Below are 23,665 nucleotides of genomic sequence, written 5' to 3'. Positions count from 1 at the left end.
TGGTTTCCTTTGCTGTGCAAAAGCTTTTAAGTTTCAGTAGGTCCCATTTGTTTATTTTTGTTTTTATTTCCATTTCTCTAGGAGGTGGGTCAAAAAGGATCTTGCTGTGATTTATGTCATAGAGTGTGCTGCCTATGTTTTCCTCTAAGAGTTTGATAGTGTCTGGCCTTACATTTAGGTCTTTAATCCATTTTGAGTTTATTTTTGTGTATGGTATTAGGGAGTGTTCTAATTTCATACTTTTACATGTACCTGTCTAGTTTTCCCAGCACCACTTATTGAAGAGGCTGTCTTTTCTCCACTGTATATTCTTGCCTCCCTTATCAAAGGTAAGGTGACCGTACATGCGTGGGTTTATCTCTGGGCTTTCTATCCTGTTCCATTGATCTATATTTCTGTTTTTGTGCCAGTACCATACTGTCTTGATTATTGTAGCTTTGCAGTATAGTCTGAAGTCAAGGAGCCTGATTCCTCCAGCTGCATTTTTCGTTCTCAAGATTGCTTTGGCTATTTGGGGTCTGCCGAGACTGAACCAAGAAGAAATAGAAAACGTGAAGAGACCAATCACAGGCACTGAAATTGAAACTGTGATTAAAAATGTTCCAACAAACAAAAGCCCAGGACCAGATGGCTTCACAGGTGAATTCTATCAAACATTTAGAGAAGAGTTAACACCTATCCTTCTCAAACTCTTCCAAAATATAGCAGAGGGAGGAACCCTCCCATACTCATTCTATGAGGCCACCATCACCCTGATACCAAACCAGACAAAGATATCACAAAGAAAGAAAACTACAGGCCAATATCACTGATGAACATAGATGCAAAAATCTTCAACAAAATACTAGCAAACAGAATACAACAGCACATTAAAAGGATCATACACCATGTTCAAGTGGGGTTTATTCCAGGAATGCAAGGGTTCTTCAATATATGCAAATCAATCAACATGATACACCATATTAATAAACTGAAGGAGAAAAACCATATGATCATCTCAATAGATGCAGAGAAATCTTTCGACAAAATTCAACACCCATTTGTGATAAAAACCCTGCAGAAAGTAGGCATAGAGGGAACTTTGCGCAACATAATAAAGGCCATAGATGACAAACCCACAGCCAACATCGTCCTCAATCGTGAAAAACTGAAACCATTTCCACTAAGAGCAGGAAGAAGACAAGGTTGCCCACTCTCACCACCCTTATTCAACAGTTTTGGAAGTTTTAGCCACAGCAATCAGAGAAGAAAAAGAAATAAAAGGAATCCAAATCGGAAAAGAAGTAAAGCTGTCACTGTTTGCAGATGACATGATACTATACATAGAGAATCCTAAAGATGCTACCAGGAAACTACTAGAGCTAATCAATGAATTTGGTGAAGTAGCAGGATACAAAATGAATGCACAGAAATCTCTGGCATTCCTATACACTAATGATGAAAAATCTGAAAGTGAAATCAAGAAAACACTCCCATTTACCGTTGCAATAAAAAGAATAAAATATCTAGGAATAAACCTACCTAAGGAGACAAAGGCCTGTATGTAGAAAATTATAAGACACTGATGAAAGAAATTAAAGATGATACAAACAGACGGAGAGATATACCATGTTCTTGGATTGGAAGAATCAACATTGTGAAAATGACTCTACTACCCAAAGCAATCTACAGATTCAGTGCAATCCCTATCAAACTACCACTGGCATTTTTCACAGAACTAGAACAAAAAATTTCACAATTTTTATGGTCACCTCCTTCTTATCTCTACCGACATGACTCAGGATGAGCGAAGTTATCTCTAACCACCTGGTGTAAGAGTGTTATCTCCCACTTCCACAGGCCTGTTTATTACTTGCCATTGTATATACTGCCATCGTCCAACACATGATATATTTATTTGTTTATTATCTGTCTCTTTGTGCTGCACTCCTAGTGCATAGAACAGTAGCTGGCATACAGTTAATATTCAATATATAAATGCTAAAGAAATGAATGAGTGCTATATAGAATAAAAAGTATCAGTTATATATGATTATAAGAATTCATGAACTAGTAATATCACATAATATTATTACGTATTAGTATTAATATGGCATGAATTATTTGGAAAATTTTTATTATGTAACAGTAGGTAAAATAGAAAATTTTTTGAAAAGCAAGCTAGAGCAGGAATTATAGTTAAGAATTCTGGTTAAAAAGATCTCTAACAAAAAATTTGCATGTATTTACACTTAGCAGAAAATTTTTAGTGTGTACCTGCCATGAAATGAACTGGTTTTAATCTCAAGAATAGTTTTCCTGAGATAGTAAAAGCAAAAATAATAATACCTCTTTGACATTCATAAAAAGATGATGTTAAAATGTGGTTATTTAAAATTCTAACAAAGAAGACCAGTTTTCTGATTTGAATGTTAACTGGGGTTTAACTCTATGCCTATATTATTATATTATTACGTTAAAGCGGTTCCAATGGGAAGGAAGTGTATGTTCTTGTACCAAGAGTTAACATTTTCATTTTTTCCTGAGGCTTGTAGTTACAGAAGTTACATGATTTTAATAAAAATAGAGTGTTCTGTGAAATAAATTTAAAATATGAACAAGTTATAAAGCAGGTACACTTCCTTTAGTTATAGATACTGTCAAACGAGCTATGACACAGAACTTCCTTCCAGTATTACATAATAAGCAATTGAACACCACATGCAGTTGTGTCTATGTTAATTATACTTGAAAGATTCTTAACAAACAGGATCATACAACACAACTTTCTGCCACTGATTCATACTGAATAGACTGATCTTACATCTGCCTACGGGTCATATTCTGTTTTCACAGAAACCATCACATGTGTGCACATGCGCACACCCATGCACACACACGCACATAGAGAACACCTTTTCTGAAAGGCGGATTCCTCCAAAAAATAGTTCCTATACATATTAAGGCCTGTACAAATTAATTTTAATCAATTCCTCCATGAACTAAGGGATTTTATAATTTGTGCTATTCATCAATCTGGCATATTAGGTATTTTAAAGCAAACAGAATCCTTTCTGTACATGTGACATCTTGTCATGATTACCAATTCCTTCTGTAATGAGTACAACATAAGCTCTAAAGTGAGGAAGATGTCCTGAAAAGACAACTCCAGAACAAGAGGGAAGCACAGTATTACCCATCCATTTCCTGTGATCTCTGATGGCTTTTGGGGTAGTTCAGAGAACAGTTTCCATGAAGGGAAATGATGATTTCACTGTATTTCAAGAAAGGTCTGAGGAGAAGAGTACACAACTGGGTTGCAGAGTTGGGTATCTGAGCAGAAGAGAAAATATCAAGGAGGGGATCTGCCTAAATGTTCTGATGTGGACGAACCCAGTAACTTCACTTCCCTTGGCTCGACAGTAGACAGTTCATGTGTTTTTCAGTATCATACATTTCAGAGGCCCATAAGACTAATACAGACTAATTCTGGCATGTTTAACATCCATTTCATCTGGGTGAATTTAGGTAAAGACGATTTACTGGCTGCCAACATACTTTAAGGAGTAATGGTTCTGTGACTCACTCCAACAAAAAGGGTGAAACGCCCCATGTATCTTTTTTTTTTTTGAACACCACGAATCATGAGACCTTGTTGGAGGTTCTTAGTGCAACAGTGAGATCTGAGAAGGTTGACAGTAAAGAAATGGGTTTAATTTGTTTTAATAGCACATCCGAGAATTGTTTAGTCATGGTATCTCCCTACAATTCCCACTTAAAAAGCACTATTTAGTGCTGATGAGCATTTTATTCTATTACTCAATGAAAACTATAACATCTTCTATGGTTATTTTCTTAATCACTTTTATCAGTGGGACAGCTTCTAGATACTTGAAGGATAAATGTGCCCTTTGCTTTATAATCTCTAGGAGTGGACATACCGCCTGGAACAGGGTGCTTGGGAAGTTTGTGGGTTGAATAAATACACCAGGAGTTAACATATAGAAAAGTCCTGTAAATTGATGAGATTTCCTTTACCTTCCTGCCTCATACTCCCTCCCTCCCCAAACTCCTCAGGTAGGTTTGCTTGTCCTGGAAGTTTGGTGGTTTGTGGTAAAAGATATTTTGCAAGCAATGAGTGGGCAAATGACAAAGTTCATGGTGCTTTTGAGTTTCTTATAGGCTTCTTTTACCTGCCCTCTCTGATGAGGAATGTATGACATCTTAGCTTCCTCCAGAGAGAGTGAGAAGGCGGGAGGCACCTAGAGGGTGGTATTTCTGAATTGTCAATTCTGCCTACAGCACAGCAGGTAAAAGTCACTTTGCACTTCATGTATTTCCCACCAATATCCATTTGTGAACAGAATAAAAAAAAAAAAAACAGAGGAAGACACAGGACACAAGAAAATAAGAAATGGTGGAAGATGAGGGAGAAAACAATAATCTCTCATTTTTGTTCTCAAATCTATAACACCTCCTATTGTTTCAAACAAAATGATGTATCATTTGGATGGTCATATAATATATAATCAGTGTCCTTTTACTTCCCCTAAAATTTTCAAATATACAGAAGAAGAAATTAATTCTACCCCTATACATTCATTGAAATAGAAGAAACAGATTTTCTAGGAGAAAATATCTTGGAAATGAAATTTAAAAATCATATTCTCTTTTTCCAAACCCTCCTCCCTCCTGATCCTTTCCATATTTGAATTTCCATCTGTATTCTATTTTCTTTGGAGGTTTTAGATACTTCTACAAAAAAAAAAAAAAAAAAAAAAGGCAGGAATCTGACACTATGAAGATATGTGATCTTGTGACTTAGTTTTTGTGGTGAAGTAATGATGGACAGACAGGTCAAGGTCAGGTATCAAGGTGTCTCATAACTGTCCTCTCCCGGAACCAATTAAAATACTGCACAAAATTCTAGAACTCAAGAAAAATAAAATATCAAGAGGAGTTTAAAAAATAAAGAGAATTAAGGTTGATAGTGTTCTCTGATATAAGTATCATCTCTGCCTAATATTTTTAAAAATAACATTTTTAAAAAATTAAAGAACTATATACACATCATAATTTGGGAGGAGAATTCAGAAAAATACAAAGACAAAAGTTTTCTTAAATGCCCCAATCAGAAATAACTGGTAATACCATTTTGTAAATATAATCCAGCCTTCTTTCTATAAATCTATACATATATTGCACACTCTACCGTATAATTTGATTCTTTTAGTGAAGTATAAACATTTGCTCAAATCATTTACATATTCTAATATATGCTTTTTAATGGAAGAATGATATTTCATTATATGGATGTACCATGTATTTTAAAAAATATTTATATTGGAGTATAGCTGCTTTACAATGTTATGTTAGTTTCTGCTGTACAGCAAAGTGAGTCAGTATACAGTATGTATACGTATACATATATGCCCTCTTTTTTGGATTTCCTTCCCATTTACATCACCACAGAGCACTGAGTAGAGTTCCTTGTGCTATACAGTAGGTTCTTATTAGTTAACTATTTTATACATAGTAGTGTATATATGTCAATCCCAATCTCCCAGCTCATCCCACGCCCACTTCCCCCCTTGGTATCCATATGTTTGTTCTCTACATCTGTGTCTCTATTTCTGCTTTGCAAGTAAGTTCATCTGTACCATTTTTCTAGATTCCACATATAAGCGATATTATACTGTATCATATAGAGTGACTCTGTGACTAACTTCACTCTGTATGACAGTCTTTAGCACCATAATATATTAATCCAATATTCTATTAGTAGAAATTTAGACTTTTTCCATGTTTTTCCTACCATAAACACTGCTGTGATAACCAATCTTACACTAAATATTTTTAACCCATCTCTGATTGTTTCCTTGGGATAAATTCCTGAAAGTATATTGTTAAGTTAAATGGTACTATGGATCAAACTGTATTTCCCTAAAAGTTCATATGTTGAAGTCCCAAGCCCCAATATTACTGTGTTTGGAGACAGGGCTTTTAGGAAGTACTTAAGGTGGAATGGGGTCATAGGGCTAGGACACCAATCTGATAGGATTGGTGGCTTTGTTAGAAGAGGAAGAGTGAGATCTTTTTCTCTCTCTTCTGTAAGAACACAGAGAGAAGGGAGTCATCTACAAGCTAGGAAAAGAGTCCTCCTCAAAGCCCAACCACACTGGCGCCCAGACTTCTAGTCTCCAGAACTGTTAGAACATAAATTTCTGTTGTTTAACCCACCTAATCTATGGTATTTTGTTATGGTGGCCTGAGCTAAGACAAATGAGAGGACACTTTCAGGCATTTGATACATATCACAAAACTGCTTCTTAAGAAAGCACTTACCAGCTTATACTCTGACCCACAGTGTGTGAAATTATCAATTTCCCTCTAACCTCATCAACTGTGGTCTTTATCATGTGGTATAATCATTTTCAATTTTATATATAAAAAGGGTATTTCATTGTTTCAATATATTAATTTCTATGTTGTAAAATGGCACAATCTTGCTGGTTACATGGGGTCTTTCCACGGGCCATAAAACTCACTGCATTTAACTCATGAAGAACATGTAATTGTGAGATCTATTTATGAAGTGCCCCAACATGTCACCTATAAAATTTGTAAACATATGGTCCAATGTCATTCATTTACTTACTCAACAAATATTTATCGAGTACTGGCCAGGTCCTGGGGATACAATATAAGCACAACAGAAATGACTCCTTCCCTAATAGAATTTATAATAGGGAAAGGCATAAAAAAGAAAAATTAGAGAGTAAGTGTACATTACATTTAAGAAGGGCGAAAGTACAAAGCTCTGATGTAGTTTGAGTTTCAGGTAAGGATTCAGTTTGGGAATATTAAAGCTGAGATGCAATGGATGAGCAGCAGTTAACCAGGGGGCACTTGAAGCAGAGGGGTTAGGGAGAGAGTCCCAGGAAGTTCTCCTTTGAGATGTCCAAATGTTTTTCTCAAAATGCAAGTTTTATCATGTGATTTCTGCTCCTATTATAGTAGACTGATGTGGTACTCCAAAAGTCCCTCTTCACTACAAAACTCCTAAACACTGAATAAATTATAGCAAATACAGTTAAATGTTATGTTGTACTTATAAGAAAGTAAAAAAATCTCCCAAGAGCAGGAAAATAAAAATGAATTAGGAGCTGAAATCAAAGTAGGGGTGCATGTGAATACCAGGGCTGCCTTAAGGGCAAATGTCGATTCCAAGGAGGTTCTGTAGCTGTGTTGTTCAAGGGAATGCACCACGGGCTCAGAGACCGAATCTGCATGGGCAGCTAAACTTGAGATGCCTGCAAAAAATGGGACGCTTGAATGGGCTATACTATCAGTGAAAGGATGGGCTAGAAAATCAATATCCTTGCCAAGGAGGACAAACAAGGAAATCTGTCTGTTTGTACAACATCTATAGACTGAGTGAAAAGAGTCTTTCTTGAGAATATGCACCACTTGCCTGACCTCATTAAACTGGGTACCACCTGTGCAATCGAGGAATCTCCAAGATGGAAAATAAAGCAGCTCCAGTAGCACCTCCTATCACCAAGTAAAAGCAAGAGCAGATCCTTTTGCGAAGCAAGCATTCTCCACCCTGGCCTTGTAGAATTTCCACAGATTAATCCAAGTATATGTGCTTACTACAAAAACTGCTAGCAGAATAAGCAAATGGTTGACCATGGCAAAAACATCAGCAGAAACAATGGATCTATTTAAACACCTAGAAATTTTAGCTATTGCAATGATCAGAATACAAAATAACTAATTATAAAAGGTCTAAGGAAACAGAAAAGGAAATAAAAGCCAAGAAAGGAATGAGAGCTACTCAGAAATTACCAAATGGATTTAAAAAAGAACCTAAGAGAATTTCTAGAACTAAAAAAATTTAATAATTGAAATTAACAATTCAATGAGTAGGTTAGAAAAGCAGGTGTCATAGCTGAAGAGAGAAGTGTGGAAGTAGAGCAAGGGCCAGCAAATGATAGTCTATCACCTGTCTTTGTGAATCAAATTGTATTAGAACACAAGCCACACTCATTCATTTACATACTGCCCATTCGGCTGCTTTTGCTATACAGTAAGAGTCAAGTAGTTGTGACAGACCATATAGCCCACAAAGTACAAAATATTTATTATGTTTACTGTCTAGCCCTTTACAGAAAAGGTCTGCTGAGTCCTGAAGTAGAAGACAAAACTAAAAATATTATATAGAATGCAGCTGGAGAAATAAGTAGATAGGATATGTTTTAGAGACATTAAGGGATATAGAAGATAAAATACCTAATATATAGGTAATTGGAGTTTGAGAGAGCAAGATTGGAGGAGAGACAATATTTAAAGAGATTACAATATTCCAGAACTGATGACAAACATGGATCTTCATATCCCAATCAAGGTAAATTCAAAGGAATTTGCACTTACCCAATATCAGCGCACATGGATCAGAAAGCCACAAAATTCCCAAACAGAATTATTTAAAAAGAAATCCACACTGAACAGTGAACCCACAAAACACAAAAGAACAAAATAATCCTAAAACTATTAAATCAAATCTCCCTCAAAAGAATGGCAATGAAGCCTTCTTAACCCAGGAAGTCAGAAGAAAATGGAGTACTATCTGCAAAGTTCTGAGAGAAAATAACTGTCAGTGTAGAATGTATAACAAGCAAAATTTTCTTTCAAAAATGTGAATGAAACAAAGAAATTCCAAATTCATTATCTATAGGTATTCCACTGTATGAAATTCCAAAGAATATATTTTAGGAAAAAAGTAATTTCTAAATTGAAGCAAGTATTGAGTATAAAATAATAAAAATAATGTCTAATGTGTAAGATTAGAAAACAAATAAGGATACAGTTAAAATACCAGATAACATAAGCATGTAAGCCAGGAAGCGGGTGACTGGAGGGAAATGTTCTAAGGTCTCTGCACTTGGCAGAAGGAGGGGAAAATTTGCTGATTAACATAAGATTTAAAATTTTAGTCACATACATGGTAAAATCTTCAAAAGGTGAAAAATGTAAATGAGGAGAAAAAAAGAAAATACACTGGGTGAAACAAAAAGGAGGCAAGAAAGAAACAAAAAGCTTAGAGACATGAGCCAAAAAGAGTCCAAAATAAAATAGTAGAAATGAATTTACTTATATCAATACACATGATAATTGTAAATGGACTAAACTAATTAAAAAACAGAAATTGTTATATTGGATAATTAAATCAGAATCTAGTGTGCTATTTATTTATTTATTTTTTAAACATCTTTATTGGGGTATAATTGCTTTACAATGGTGTGTTAGTTTCTGCTTTATAACAAAGTGAATCAGTTATACATATACATATGTTCCCATACCTCTTCCCTCTTGCCTCTCCCTCCCTCCCACCCTCCCTATCCCACCCCTCCAGGCGGTCACAAAGCACCAAGCTGATCTCCCTGTGCTATGCGGCTGCTTCCCACTAGCTGTCTACCTTACGTTTGGTAGTGTATATATGTCCATGCCTCTCTCTCGTTTTGTCACAGCTCACCCTTCTAGTATGCTATTTATAAGACACAAGAATACAGAAAGATTAAAAGTAAGAATAAACATATATCAGACAAATGCCAAAAGAAGGCTACGCTAATAACCATCTAAATAAACTTTAATGTAAAATGCATTATTAATTATGAAAAGGGTCACTAAATCTAATAATAATTTCCATTCACCAGGAATATTTAATAATTTTTAAACTTCAACACACCTAAGAAACAGTCTCAAAGCAAAAATTTGCAGAAGTAGAGGAAGAAAACACCACTGCAGTGGCAGCTTTCCATTCACCTTGGTCATAACCCCACAGGTCAAGCAGACAAAAAAACCAGTAAGAATTTAGAAGATTTCAACCACAGAACTCCTGCTTGCCCTACCAAGCTACAGAATATACATATTTTTTCAAATGACATGAAACATTTACAACATTTAACACATAACTGGACATAAAGAAGTCTCAAGTTATGAAGAATCAGTATCATACAGATTACATTCTCTGAACACAAAGAAATTAAGTTAGAAATCAATTTTCAAGAATATAACCAAAAAAAAAATTCACTTTCCTAGAAATTCTAAAATATACTTATAAACAATCCTGTGTCTAAGAAGAAATTATAATGGAAATTAGAATTGCTTAGAGTGAATTTGAATCAAATACATTATCAAAATGCATATATGTAGGAAAAGCGGTACTTAGTGGAAATTTAACCTTAAATACTTATTTTAGAAAAGAAGAAAAGATGACTAGTAATGAGTTAAATAGCTAATTTAGGAAGGTAGAAAAAATAATCCAAGAAAGTAGAAGGATGGAATAATAAAATCAAAGACTAAGTGTAATGAAATGGTTGACTACAAAAGGGGGCACACAGGGGAACTTTTAGGGTGACAGAACTAGCACTAGGGTGGTGAATATATGACTCTATGCATTTGCCAAAACCCACAGAACTATAAGAACTGTGTAGCAAAAAGAGTGAACTTTACTGTATACAAGCTTAAAGAAGAAAAAAAAAATTCTATATCAACTAGGACGTTGAGGGATCCCAGGATGGAATGCATATTGTGCAAGTGACTCTACCTGTATTGTATGACATAACCTCATTAAATAGCGTGGGGGAAAAAAGAAGGTGTCATATTGAACTTTGGAAAACTTTTTTTTTTTTTTTTTTTCGGTATGCGCGCCTCTCACTGTTGTGGCCTCTCCCATTGCGGAGCACAGTCTCTGGACGCACAGGCTCCGCAGCCATGGCTCACGGGCCCAGCCGCTCCGCGGCATGTGGGATCTTCCCAGACGGGGGCACGAACCCGTGTCCCCTGCATTGGCAGGGGGACTCTCAACCACTGCGCCATCAGGGAAGCCCGGAAAACATTTTTGATTGGAAACTCTAAGGAACTAAAGGCCCTGTACACAGTGTACTCTAGTTGGCAAATTCTGAAACTGCTTTACATGTATACTGGGGTTGAACAAACAAGTAAATGGATGGGATGGTGGAAGCCAGATTTCTCACTGTTGAAGAGAGAAGTTACGAATAAGCAAGAGAGGGTGGCTAATATGAGCTTTGTGGTATTGGACTAGAGGCGGAGACATCAGCATGAACTCATGGGTTAGTATACACACATACATACATATCACCTAGCTGTGTCCACTCAGAGGGCCTGGAAGCAATGGCATCCCAATAGCAATGAGCATATCCATCATCCTGATCTTGGTTTCTATATACCGTTCTCTAAGAAAAGGTATCAGGGATCTTTGGAGAAATGGCTGATTCTAGGGCTGAGGCAGGGAAAAACCAATATGAACTACAAGCATGTTTTAGTACCAGAGAGTAAGAAAGTGCTCAAAAAAACACACCAAAGGGAGTCTGTCCGAAAGAGCTCTCAACAGCTAAAGCTGGAACAATTCGAGCAACAAAACCAAGTAGTATTGGATTATAACCCAAAGTACAAAGTAACTATACGTGAATCCATATTGATATAAATAAGTGGTTGACTAAATACACAGGGGATAAGAGACAAATCTTCATTGCAGAAGAATTCCAATTTACTATATGTAGCTAGTCCTCCCTCTAGGAAGTAGGGTTTAATTCTCCTCTCTTCTTGAGTATGAGTTGGACTTAGTGACCTACATCCAAAAAATAGCACATGGAGACAGCAAAACAATATCTTTACAGTGGAGAAAGCTGGCAAACACTACCTTAACTAAGTGATCAAGGTTACCATGACCAGCTGTGTCTTGTAGATACCATGTGCTCCCAGAAAGGATGAGATGAGAGGGTATTTCATTTCTTCAAAAACCTGTGGCCCCAGTCTAACTGTGAGAACGTCAGAGAAACCCAAATTGAGGGAACTTTGACAAAATATTTGGCCAGTACTCCTCTAAACTGTCAAGGTCATGAAAAACAAGGAGGAGAGACTGAGAAACTGCCACAGATCAGAAGAGACTTGAGGACTGAATGTAATGTGGTATCCTGAGTTGGACCTTGGAAAAGAAAAAAGGGCATTTTAAAAAAAAGAAACAACAACAAAATACCCCAATGGACTGGTGAAATCCAAATAAGGCCTTGTGGTTAGTTAAGAATAATGTGCCGGGCTTCCCTGGCAGCGCAGTGGTTGAGAGTCTGCCTGCTAATGCAGGGGACACGGGTTCGAGCCCTGGTCTGGGAGGATCCCACATGCCGCGGAGCATCTAGGCCCGTGAGCCACAACTACTGAGCCTGCGCGTCTGGAGCCTGTGCTCCGCAACAAGAGAGGCCGCGATAGTGAGAGGCCCCCCACCGCTTGCCACAACTGGAGAAAGCCCTCGCACAGAAATGAAGACCCAACACAGCCAAAAAAAAAAAAGTAATGTGCTAATATTGGTCTTCTAGTTTTGACAAATGTGCTGTAGGAATGTATGACATTATTATGTATGTAACATTAGACTAAATTGAAATACAGAAATTCTCTGTACCATCTTTGTAATTTTTCTGTATATCTAAAATTATTCTAAAATCAAAAAGTTTATTTTTTTCAAAAAATTAATGAAATGGAAAACACAGAAGCAATAGAGTCCAACAAAGCCAAAAATTGCTTCTTTGGAAAGACCAATAAATTTCACAAACTTCTGATAAGATGGATTGACGGGGAAAGAGAGAGAGAAGGTAAAAATGAACACTATTAGAATGTGAAGGGAAGACATTTATAGGCAGGAATAAAAGTATAAAAAGAACAATTTGAATAACTTAATATCAATGCATTTGAAAACTTTGATGAAATGCACTATTTCCCAGAAAATCATAACCTGACAAAATTAACTCAGGAAATAAATGGAAAACCTGATAGTTCTTTAACTATAAAATAAACTGATGCAGGGTTAAAAATCTTTTCACAAATAGGTCCCTAAGGCCAGATGGTTTTGTTTTCCTATTTTTTGATGTAACTTTTATTTTTTGGAATAGGAAAAATATTTCTTTATTTATATTGATGTATAGTTGATTTATAATATTATATTAGTCCCACGTGTACAATATACTGATTTGATGTTTTTTATGCATAATACTCCATTTAAAGTTATTGTAAAATATTGGCTATATTCTTGCTGTTATACGTTATATGCTTATCTCTTGTTTATTTTATACCTAGTGGTTTGTACCTCTCCCAGATGGTTTTAAAAATGGGTTACTGATAGACCTTTTGAATCTCGAACAGAACAAGTGGGAAAGCTCCCCAACTCATTTTATATGGCTACAATACCTTGGATACCAAATCCTGACACAAACAGTATGAGAAGGGAAAATAATAGGCCAATCTTGTGCCTGTTTAGATCAACACAGATCTAAAAGTACCAAACTGAGTGGCAACAGTAATGGTAAATGGTTCAGATGTATATATACAGCTTTTGGGTTTTGTTTGATTGTTTTTATGCAACAGCATCACATACTGTGTTCTTTAAAAATTTTAGTATGTTGGAAAACTACATGGAGATCCAATGCAAGACCCCAAACTCCTTTCCACACTTTAGATGCTAAGAGGCTTTAAAGGTCCCAAGCTTCAGAAAGGCTACACCAGAAAAGTAGCTCTTGCTTCTGTTCATCGTTAACTTGATCTATATTCAAAGTCATAGTGAAAAAATCCCTTTGCTTTATCTCTTCCTCAGTAATTTACCTTCAGTAGGCTCTTTCGTGCACTGTTTCAGAAAAAACCAGGAGTTGTTTGCTGTGCATGAATGGTGTGGAGGGAAAAGAGAGAAAATTGACTAGGTGACCTTAGTAACCGTTCCCCCCAGCTTGCAGCCTGGCAACTTCCTTACTCTGGATGATGGGATACCAGGCTCCTGCTTCTGGCTGTGTCTATGCTGCTGCCCCATTAGGCCCACAATGCTTTCCAGCAACCCGAGGGGCTGGGACGGAAGGGGGGTGATCCCAGAACCTCCCCATGGCTCCTTCTAATGCTTATGGGTGGTAGTTGAAGTGAGGCACCTATTCAATGCTTTTCCAGTCTCATCTTCCTGCTTGAGGCTTGTGTAAATTGTAACACCACTATCAAGTTCACCTTTGCACTGTCAGTCTTTTACAGAGCAATTCCCCAAAGCTTATTTAACTACCATACCATATGTAAAATGTCACTGCTTGATACTTACGTGATATTTTTGTCATTTACAAAGTGCTTACATAATAGTATTTGACCTATTCAGGAACCTCATCAGGTAGGCAGCATCGATGATATTACTCACAAGAAACAGGTTGGGAAACTGAGGCTCAGGACCAACTGCTCCAAATGAAATAGCTCAAAAGTGGGGGAACCTCGGCAGGAAGACAGTTGTGCTGACTCCTAGCTCCGTGCTATTTCCAACTTAGTCAGTCTCTACCCACATCACTCACTTTCTGTTTTTGCCTTATTTTAAAGAGCATAATTATCTTTAGTATTGAATTCCAGCTTGAGTAGGGGTAGATATTTCTGTTTGAAAGTCTGATTGAGGCGCATTTGGGTTGTACTATAGTTTCTGATAGAATCAAAAACGGTTCCTCAGTGTATATTTAAAAGGCCCTCATTGGTAACTTATCTCTTCCACCTCTGCACACATATCACCTGGGATAAAATCTGTCAGGTTAGCCACACCGTGTAAATTTCACCTTGCGATGACACTGTATCTGGTTGCTCCCCTGTCCCAGAAGTGAGTCTCTAGATTCACAATGGGTGTGATACCTAGACTTAATTTCTCTAAGTCATTTATCAAAGACTAGAATTAAGAACTGGTAATGAAAATTCTTGATGAGCCTATTTGATGCAGTCTTCTATGATGTGACTCAAAATATGCAACCTTGTCTCCAAAATGAGAGGCAGGAAGTTGAGGCATGATTTCTGAAGTGATAGGTAAGAGGAAATGTTATGATCTCTGAAGACGGAGGTATTGTGATATGATGATTTGACTGATTCCCGTGAAGGTTGCCTATTACTCTGTGATATGATCTGGAATCCACAGAAAGTAGGGATTACTTTCCATATAAATTATAGTCACGTTGTACTCCCTGTACCCTGTACTCGAAAGCTCGCACAGCTGAGCTGGTCTTTGCCGGGTGTGTAGCAGCTCTAGGATGGCCCTGCTAGACCTTACAAGAGTCAGCGACTCCACTGCATCCCTTACATTAAACAGTGACATAAAAGCCATTTTGTGTTGCTGCTTTAGTTTCTCCACCATCAGCCTGACTCACAAAACCAAGATGTCTAACCATGCACATCAACCTGGAACCTTGCCCTACAGGTATCGTCTCCGAAAGTCTCTTTTCTCCTCGCTGACAGCCCTGAGCTGCGCTAACGCTGAGTGCGGGGCTGTGTTCTTCACGGCCGTCCGTGGCTAGCATCCTGCACGAGTGGGTCGGTTTCTGTCCTTGACTCACTTTTCTCTTTCTTCCTTGGTCTTAGTACCAGCCAGACCTTTTCTGTTTAACTCTATTCTTTTACTCCTGAAACACTCAGAGTGCTATTCAGAGACGCTGTGTCTGCAGGGAAGGCACACGCCTAAGCGCGCTCAGTGCCATGTGACACGATGGGCTCCTGGAAACGGTTCAGATCCAGACAGCACTGCTGTCCTTCGTGTCCATCCATAACAAAAGGCAGTCTTCTTTTCTTTTGAATTTTTGACAGAGGCGGTTCAGGTAATGAGCAAAACGACTCTTTGAGTGTGTGTCTTGACAGACGGAAAGATGATCTTAACAAGAGAATACGGCAAACACTGTAGAAAAGTCAGACTTGACATTGACGGTATTTTTAACGGAAGTCTGTATAAATATGAGATGCCACAGACAGGGATGAGAGAAGCTTATTTTCACAGAGGGAGGTTGCTAAAACCCAGAATATTCTATTAGCAAAGAAATTAAGAATATAATTATTTGCACGCTGAAATATTTCCACTGAGCAACTACTTATTTTTCACGTTTTTCCTCCTCTTACAATTTACATGCTTGTGGCTGGCTGACAAAGGGGAACATACTAGAATAATGACTAATCAATACTGACAGAGTATTTTATCATTATCCAGGACCTTCACCTTAATATTTCCCCTTTTCCATATAAGAACGCCCATTTCAGAAATGTTAAGTGATTTGCCCAACATGGGTCAGCCTGCAAATTTCAGAGGCAAGATGCAAGTAGAGATCTTTTGCCTCTTTTAATTCTTTCATCGAGACAGCACGACATCTCTGAGTGACATCTGTTAGACTCTAAACATTATAGGAAACATTATGCCTTTTGGGTTATCTTGGAATATTTCTACCCTAACTGAGGTTCAAATTTCCCTAAAACCTATACTCCTTCCTTTCTTTTTTTCTTAAGTTACATATGACCTAAATGCTGAATCGGAGACCGACTCAAATTTCTATTCTAAAGCACCACCCAGAGATACCTTCATAGGTATATATTTTAACCTGGAAAATGAATTTAATGTGTAATGTTAAGTATAATATATGCACGAACGTAGAAACATACCTTACATGGTATTCTACAGTGTACCATCATAAGGAAAACAATAGTTTACAGAATAGAAGTAACTATGGCAACCCACAGGTTCAAATCAGGCTGCCTCCCAGGTGGTGGCAGCAGCTCCCAAGGGCCTCAGTAACTTTCCATTAAAATGTGTCTCAAACACATACATTTTGGGGGCACATAAGCTGAATTTTCCACTTAATGTTCTCAAATTTAATTTTACCTTTCTGTGTTAATGACTAAAATAATCTGATCATACAGGGCTCTCTGGGTTTGTCTGTTCCACTGTAACCTTCTTACCCTCTTGCATTTCAGAGTGCTGCCTAACACTGGGGGGGCCGAGCTTTTGATATCCATTGGTCAGGAGGAATTAAGACAGTGCCCAGAGAGATAAGAGACAGTTTCTACTATTGTACAACAGCCCCTCACTTTGACTATCAAAGGTTAGCCATCTGGTTATTCTCACGGTCCCCTGCTTGCCCTGCCACCCACCCAACAGCCACCCCCCCACAAAGTATGCTGAGTGTGGAGGGTTTAGCTTGGGGTAATAGGAAAAGCGACTAAACTCTGTAACATTCCCCTAATTTCCAAGTAAGGCTGAGTTCCATAATGAGGTGAAAGTCTGAAGAGATTCTGAGATTAGGATCGGTCTTACTTTATTGTAGGATGAGAAAAGGCAGCAGTGGGGACTTCAGCAAGTACTTATTCTACACCCACAATATGCAAGGCACTGTGTTAAGGTTTACAGAGGATAATAGGGGAATGAGAAGTAGTTTTTGCTTTTAAAATATGATCTAGTGCAGTAGAAGCAGGCGTGCACGTGTGCGAGTGTGTGTGTGCATACAAGTATACATGATAAAGTTTATAACTACAGGTAAAAGGTTTGTAGTGTTTGCCTGAGTTAACAGAAGTCTTCTTAGAGGAATTTTGTGATATCTGACTGTTTAAAAACTTGAAAAAAGAAATCTTACAGGGAGGATAAACAGGTTGTCTGGGGTAAAGATTATGTAGCGAAGAATACCGGGACTTCAAACGAGGTAGACAGAACATGATGATATTGGAAAAACCCGATACTTGTAATTTATTTTTAATTTGTTAATGAAATGAGAATCACCGAAGGCTTTTGCAAAGGAGTATGGTAAAAGTTAGCCTGTAATTTTGAAGGTGATTGCTAGACTAATGTGGGGAGGAAAAAGCAGTAGAGAGATGAATAAAGGTAGATAAGCAAGAAAAAATAAAGGCCAGAATTAGGGTAGACACAACGGAAATGCTAAAAGACAAATCTGAGGAGTACTGTAAAGACAGAATATTGACATTGGCAACAAAATGGGGCTAGGAGGTAAAAGGGAAAGATAAATGAAAGATGAATGGCCATTACTGGAAGTGATATTAATACAAATAACAAAGTCATTCATTCATTCATCAAGTATTTACTGAACACTTACTTTGTGCCTGAGTGTTACTTCTTGTCAGGCACTCTGCTAGGAGCTCAGAGAGGTACAGGAGCGGGTTTCATGAGATGATGGATTTAGTTTTAAATGTGGAGAGTTTAAGGCATCAGCAGAAGATTCAAGCTGCCAGTTGTAGACAGAGATCTGTAGCTTAGGAGAATAGTTGGGTTGGAATTATCTGTATGAAGAGAGGTCATACTTGAAGCTGTGGAAAGTGGCAAGATCACCAACACAGAATTTTTCACTGAAGTAGAAAAAAATTCTCAGAAAGAAGAGAGCAAGTTCAAGAACAGACGTGAGAAAATGCCACACTTGGGGTCTGGAGAAACACGAACTATGAGCAAAGAGACGGCAAAAAAAAAAGAAGATAATAGAATAAAATAAAAAGAGGAGCGCTGAGATAGCTGCATCAGGGAAAATGAGAAGCATTTACAGAAGCACGCGGACTTGATATTCCACAGCGTCAACTCTCCCATGAGAGTAAGGAGGGTGGAGCTGGAGAAGGCAATCCGTTTCAAGCAGCCTCACCGGCAAGTGCGGAGCTGGGGGCCGAACGGGGGAAATGGTGAGAGGAGTTTGGTGGGGAGGAGAAAGAGAACCATGGAGAGGTAGCTTGACGGGACAATAGTACTTAAGACAATGTAAACTATCCCTTCACATTTTTTTGACCACTCACAAGCCAGGCACTGTTCTAAGTGCTTGATACACACGAATGCGTTTAATCCCTATCACAACTTATGATTTGAGAGAGATACTATCTTATGTCTTTCTTAAAGATGGAGAAATAGAGACGGAACTCGATGAAGAAGCTTGCCCTACCTCATCTAGTTCGCAAGTATTACCACTCTGTTATCTTGTGCGGCTAGATGAAACTTAGGCTTGTGGGAAGAAAGGAAATATAAAGGGGGGAGATGGAATAACGGGTGAGGCAAGGTACAAAGGGGATGAGATAAAGGGCATCTCCTTTATGGGAGGAGCCCCACCTAGCGAAGGTTCCCTGGAACAAGATGGGGAGGAGAGAGGGAGCAAGGTGGAGAGATTTTTAAGGTCAGAGATGCATCGTTGCGGGGGCCTGCCTTAGGTGATATTTTGCTCTTTTGGTAAAACAAGAGGTGAGGTCACTGGCTTAGAGTGCTAAAAGGGGATACTTGTTCCTCAAGTGTGGATTAGGGAAGGGGCTGGGAGGAGACTCTACATAAACCCAGTATTTATCTCGCTTTATTGATGAACACTTGTTCCACAGCGGAAAAGCAAGGATCGTTAAGTATACACAAACCTGTCAACAAACCCTACCCAGACATCCACATGCATTACAACAGAAATACAGATGACACTTAAGCTGGGCAGACCCTAATACTAGGTGGTACATAAGAACTAAAAGGCGACTTCTAATCTCACAGATTCTCTCTCTCTCTGTTTCAAGTGGCTTTAATGGCAAAAAGAAACATAAAGTGCAGCCCGCCTAAATCACCGGCATATTGATGTACATTTTTCCTTTGTGGGTTTTTTTTTTCCTCTTGCAAGAAGCATTTGCTATTTAAAATCTGTAACTAGGTGATAATAGCATTTTTCTCTCTTCCCAAGTCACCCCTCCACATTTCACTGTGTGTTTGCAAGTAAAAATACCTGTTGCCATGCACATGAGAGGCGCAGAACGCAAAGCTGTAATGAAGCAGGGTTGGGTCAATGACAGCACCGTTTTCTGAATGCTCCATCAGTTCTGTAAGGTAGCAGAGGTGTCTATAACAGCCCCTCACGCCATAACGGGCACAGTACTCATCCAGCACAAAGACTTGGCCAGGGCTAAACCACCCCTGCAAAAGGAAGAACAGAAACATATATATATATATTTTTTTCTCTTTCTGTACCAGGATTTGCTTTTCTGTAGGCACTCTTAGGCATTATAAGCAGAAGCTGCGTTACAGTGTCTTTTGACAATATTTTTAAAATTAGTAGTATGTTTCCTATTGTTTTCTAAAGAGCGAATGTCATCAATTTGGAACTGATCTGGGCCACTGACAACGTGAAAGCATCCTGTCTTTATTGCCACAGTGAGGCATGGGCAACCTGTTCTCCTCCACTGTCACTCACAATTAGTCAAATTTATTCACAGCATCTAAACTGTCAGTCACAAAGAATGACATTACAAAAAACTTCAATCTCTATATGAATCAATTAAAAAGAGAATGGTAAAGCAGACCTGATAACTGAAATTGCCTAGTTTCCAAAAGCATTTTATAAAGTGAACTAAGAGAATTTCAGTAAGTCTAGCAGTGATAAACATGTACTACTTGGGTATTTAAATATTTGGGATATTGTTCTCATTCTATTGTCTTTCTATGACCAATACAACAAAGTTAATGTTTTACAGCAGTAGTTTCTGGTTCTCTTGAAATGAGATGTTAGGATGGGTGTGTAAGCTTGGCTAACAAGAGAGGACCAGGTTAGGTAGAGCTGGTTTATAAAATATTTCAGGGGATTCTATGGATTAATTTAAGATAAAAAAGAAAAAGAAGGGGGAATGGAGAGTTTTCAAAGGGGGCAGCATAATTGTGCAAGAGAAGGAAAAGAACAGTGAGAAATACAGAAAGATGAGACTGCAATAAAAAATAACTAAAAAGGAAGAGGAGAAAAAAGAAAACCAGAATACTACTTACTGTGGTGATAGTATAGGCACTGTACCAGACATACTATGTAAATATTTAATATTTAGAACCATCATGCATAGTAGTTACTATGACTCCATGTTACAGATACAGAAACTAAAGTTCAGAGGTAATCAGTGAATTGCTCAAGACGACAGTGCAAATCCGCTGCTGAGCCATGATTTACATCCAGGGTCATCTTGCGCTCAAACACTCTTTCTAATCACACCTACCCTCTAGGTGCAGTTGAAGACACACTGTAGTGTTCTCCTCACACTTCATATGGCACGTGAGGTCATCCACATAATGAAAACGACTTTTGACAGTTCAGGAACTAACCCCACAGAGTGGAATCCCAGAGGAAAGTGTTTTATTGATGATCAGTCTATGTGTGCTCGTCCACAGAAAGATACATTAGGGTTTTGTGATGACTTGTTTTACTCTCCATGTAATTGTAAAGTTTGGGCTGGATTGGGTTTAAGCTACACAATTACTTGTTGAATAATAGGTACTTAAAAAAGAGTCTATAAATGAATTAATGAACCATCAGCATGATCATGGCAATAAATTGTTTAATTTCTTCCTGTCTACTGAAACATCTCTGATGAGCTGACAGCACATCCTGTCAAAAATCTTATTTTAAAGAGAGTGTAACTTTACTGCATGCAGCTACCATGCTCAGTAGCCAACAGACTAAGTGGTGATAGAAATAGGGATATTCCAGCTGGAGAAATTCCAGAGGAACTGCCATGAACAAAAATCCTTGGATTTAAAGGTACATACGATTTTTAGGCTATAGTTTAATGCCCACATTCTAAGGAGTCAAGCATTCCTTCTAAATGTAAATTATACTTTGTATCCCAAATTTTGGCTGGTTTAAACACAAAGTAGCAGTTTAGCTACTCGATTTAATGCTTTTTTTTTTTTAAAGGAAATTCAAATTATCTTTGGAGGGTTAGATGAAACTAAAGCTTTCCTCTGTTACATACAGCCCCTGTCATCGTATTATTTATTGCACTGTTCCTTTTCCCTGTCACTTAGATTGTCTTTCTAGGAACAAAAGAGAGACATGAACAGTATCACCATTAGGTGAGCAGAATTTGAACCTTAAAATGTCTGTACAGGTGTTAGTAAATTCTATCACAGAGGTTTTTTATCTTTAGTAAAGCCTTCTATTTTCATTCCACCTTCTCTGGAGGGACTGAGAAACCACAGTTCAGAGGCTGTTCGAGTCCATTCTCCTGTCTATTGAGTGGCACAGCAGTGGTCTTCAAGTGTATAATTTTCAAATTGGGAAGCAATCGATTGGAATCCTTTATCCCTAACTCCAACTATAGTTATTAAATGAGTCAGGGATAATAAAAGGCTGCTTCATAACAAGTATTTCTCACTTTAAAAAATCTTTCACTCTAACCTATAGGGGAGAGATAGATTTGTACTAACCAAGCAAGAATAGGAATCGTTCAGTCTGTGATCCAAAGTCTGCCTCTGGAGTATTCTAAAAAGGAAGGCGTGGTCAAGCTTGCAGGGATTCGCAGAAATAAACTCATCCATACCGTGTTTCTGAAAACGGTCTGCATCTGTAAATTCAGAAAGGCATGTACATTTATTTTTGTGGTTTAATAACAGGCAAATGCGGTTTTTGAACAACACAAAATGTATGTCTCATGATAACAGATGACTACTTTCCATTACATAAAATATGATGCCACAAATTCAGCATATAACCATAAAATGCAACATTTTTTGGAGCCTAAATAAAAACGACAGGGAAAAATCTGCCAATCATTTGGAATGAGGAAATTCTATTCACATTCAAAGCTACTTCAAATATCCATCACAGGAATCATCTTTTTTCCCCCTAATTTAAGAAAACTTGATGCATTTGAAGTATACATTTACTGAAGGAACTGCCTGGAAAAGAACCCGGGCCTATTTATAAAAAAAACCGACAACGATGGCTAGAAGCCTGCTTTCCAAATGGCAAACTAGGGCAGAAATGAACATACTAGCTTCAGCTGGATCACTTCCAGTCTTTTTTTTGTAGGGAGCTTTTAATGGGACCAACTTTAATGTAGAAATGGCAATGAATGCTCTCAGGCTTCAAGTTTAAGAGACATGAAAAAGGGAGCATCATGTTTGTGCAAATATGCAGACAAAGCACAACGTCCCAAATGGCCCTTCAATCAAAGGCCCAAATTTATTGTTCTTTACAGATTGCATCTTTCAACGCCTATAGACCCTGCGGGTTTATCAAAAGGCAAGCTTTTATGATTGCTTTCATTAATGGTATGTTTTGTCAACGTCTTCAATGTGAGTTATTTACTAAGGAGAGAGAGAGAGAGAGAGAGAGAGCGCCACACACCACCCGAAAGGAGTGCTGGGGTGTTACTACATTAGCTCTGTTAGAGATATCGCGCATATTGGGCAAGCAATCAGTTATCAAGATAAAAGTGGGCTCTCCTCACAGTGGTAGAGCTGAGGCTCCATTGTTCCTTAAAATTCACGGATAGATCTCATTACTGGTCATCACAAGAAGCAGAGTCCTAAATGTAAGCTAAATGCAGTTTTTAAAAATCTATATGGTCCAACCCTAAAACTGCAAAGGAAAGGAGACAAAAGCTTATTGATTAAACCCAATTATAGAGTCAGGCTCATAATAAAACTCAATATTGATCTGTGGACATGATGCTAACATAATCAGTCACATTTAGATATTTAGCCCAGATCATATTGATCCATGTCAAGTTCAACTTTCAGCCATATTTGTGGACGGAAGAACTATATAATTCAAGCTGAAGGGTCTTCAGAATCACATGTAAAAAGAAAAGATACACAAACTAATTTATATCTCACATCAGTGACAGATATCAAGAGGTGAATGCAGCAAGCAAGCAATGAATGGCCATTCATCAATGATGTAAGGGATACAGTTATGGTCCCTGGAGAAAGTAGCATATGTATTCTTTTGCATTTAGTAATTACTTATCTGAATGATTAAAGACATTACATGTTGTAATTAGTGTTAGTTGCATGAACACTAAACTAAACTGCTTTTCCTGAACTGAGAAATGAGATAATCCAACTTCTCCTGTA

The 23,665-nt window shown here is 37.8% G+C and overlaps 1 protein-coding gene across 26 annotated transcripts in view; it reads right to left on the bottom strand.

The window, feature by feature from the left end:
• Positions 1-23,665, bottom strand: part of CADPS2 (calcium dependent secretion activator 2) — a 495,227-nt gene that overhangs the window by 137,237 nt on the left and 334,325 nt on the right. For all 26 annotated transcript variants that reach the window (XM_049714516.1, XM_049714526.1, XM_049714529.1 and 23 more), the window contains exons 12-13: positions 22,013-22,149; positions 19,551-19,738 (exon numbers count right to left, since the gene is read on the bottom strand). In XM_049714516.1, coding sequence (XP_049570473.1) covers positions 19,551-19,738; positions 22,013-22,149 — 325 coding nt within the window. The remainder of the gene's footprint in view (positions 1-19,550; positions 19,739-22,012; positions 22,150-23,665) is intronic.

This window comes from Orcinus orca, chromosome 9 (genome assembly GCF_937001465.1).
Source record: "Orcinus orca chromosome 9, mOrcOrc1.1, whole genome shotgun sequence".
In the NCBI taxonomy this organism is placed as follows: Eukaryota; Metazoa; Chordata; class Mammalia; order Artiodactyla; family Delphinidae; genus Orcinus; species Orcinus orca.
Note: the sequence above shows the minus strand (reverse complement) of the source record. Positions and strands in the feature narration are given on the sequence as shown.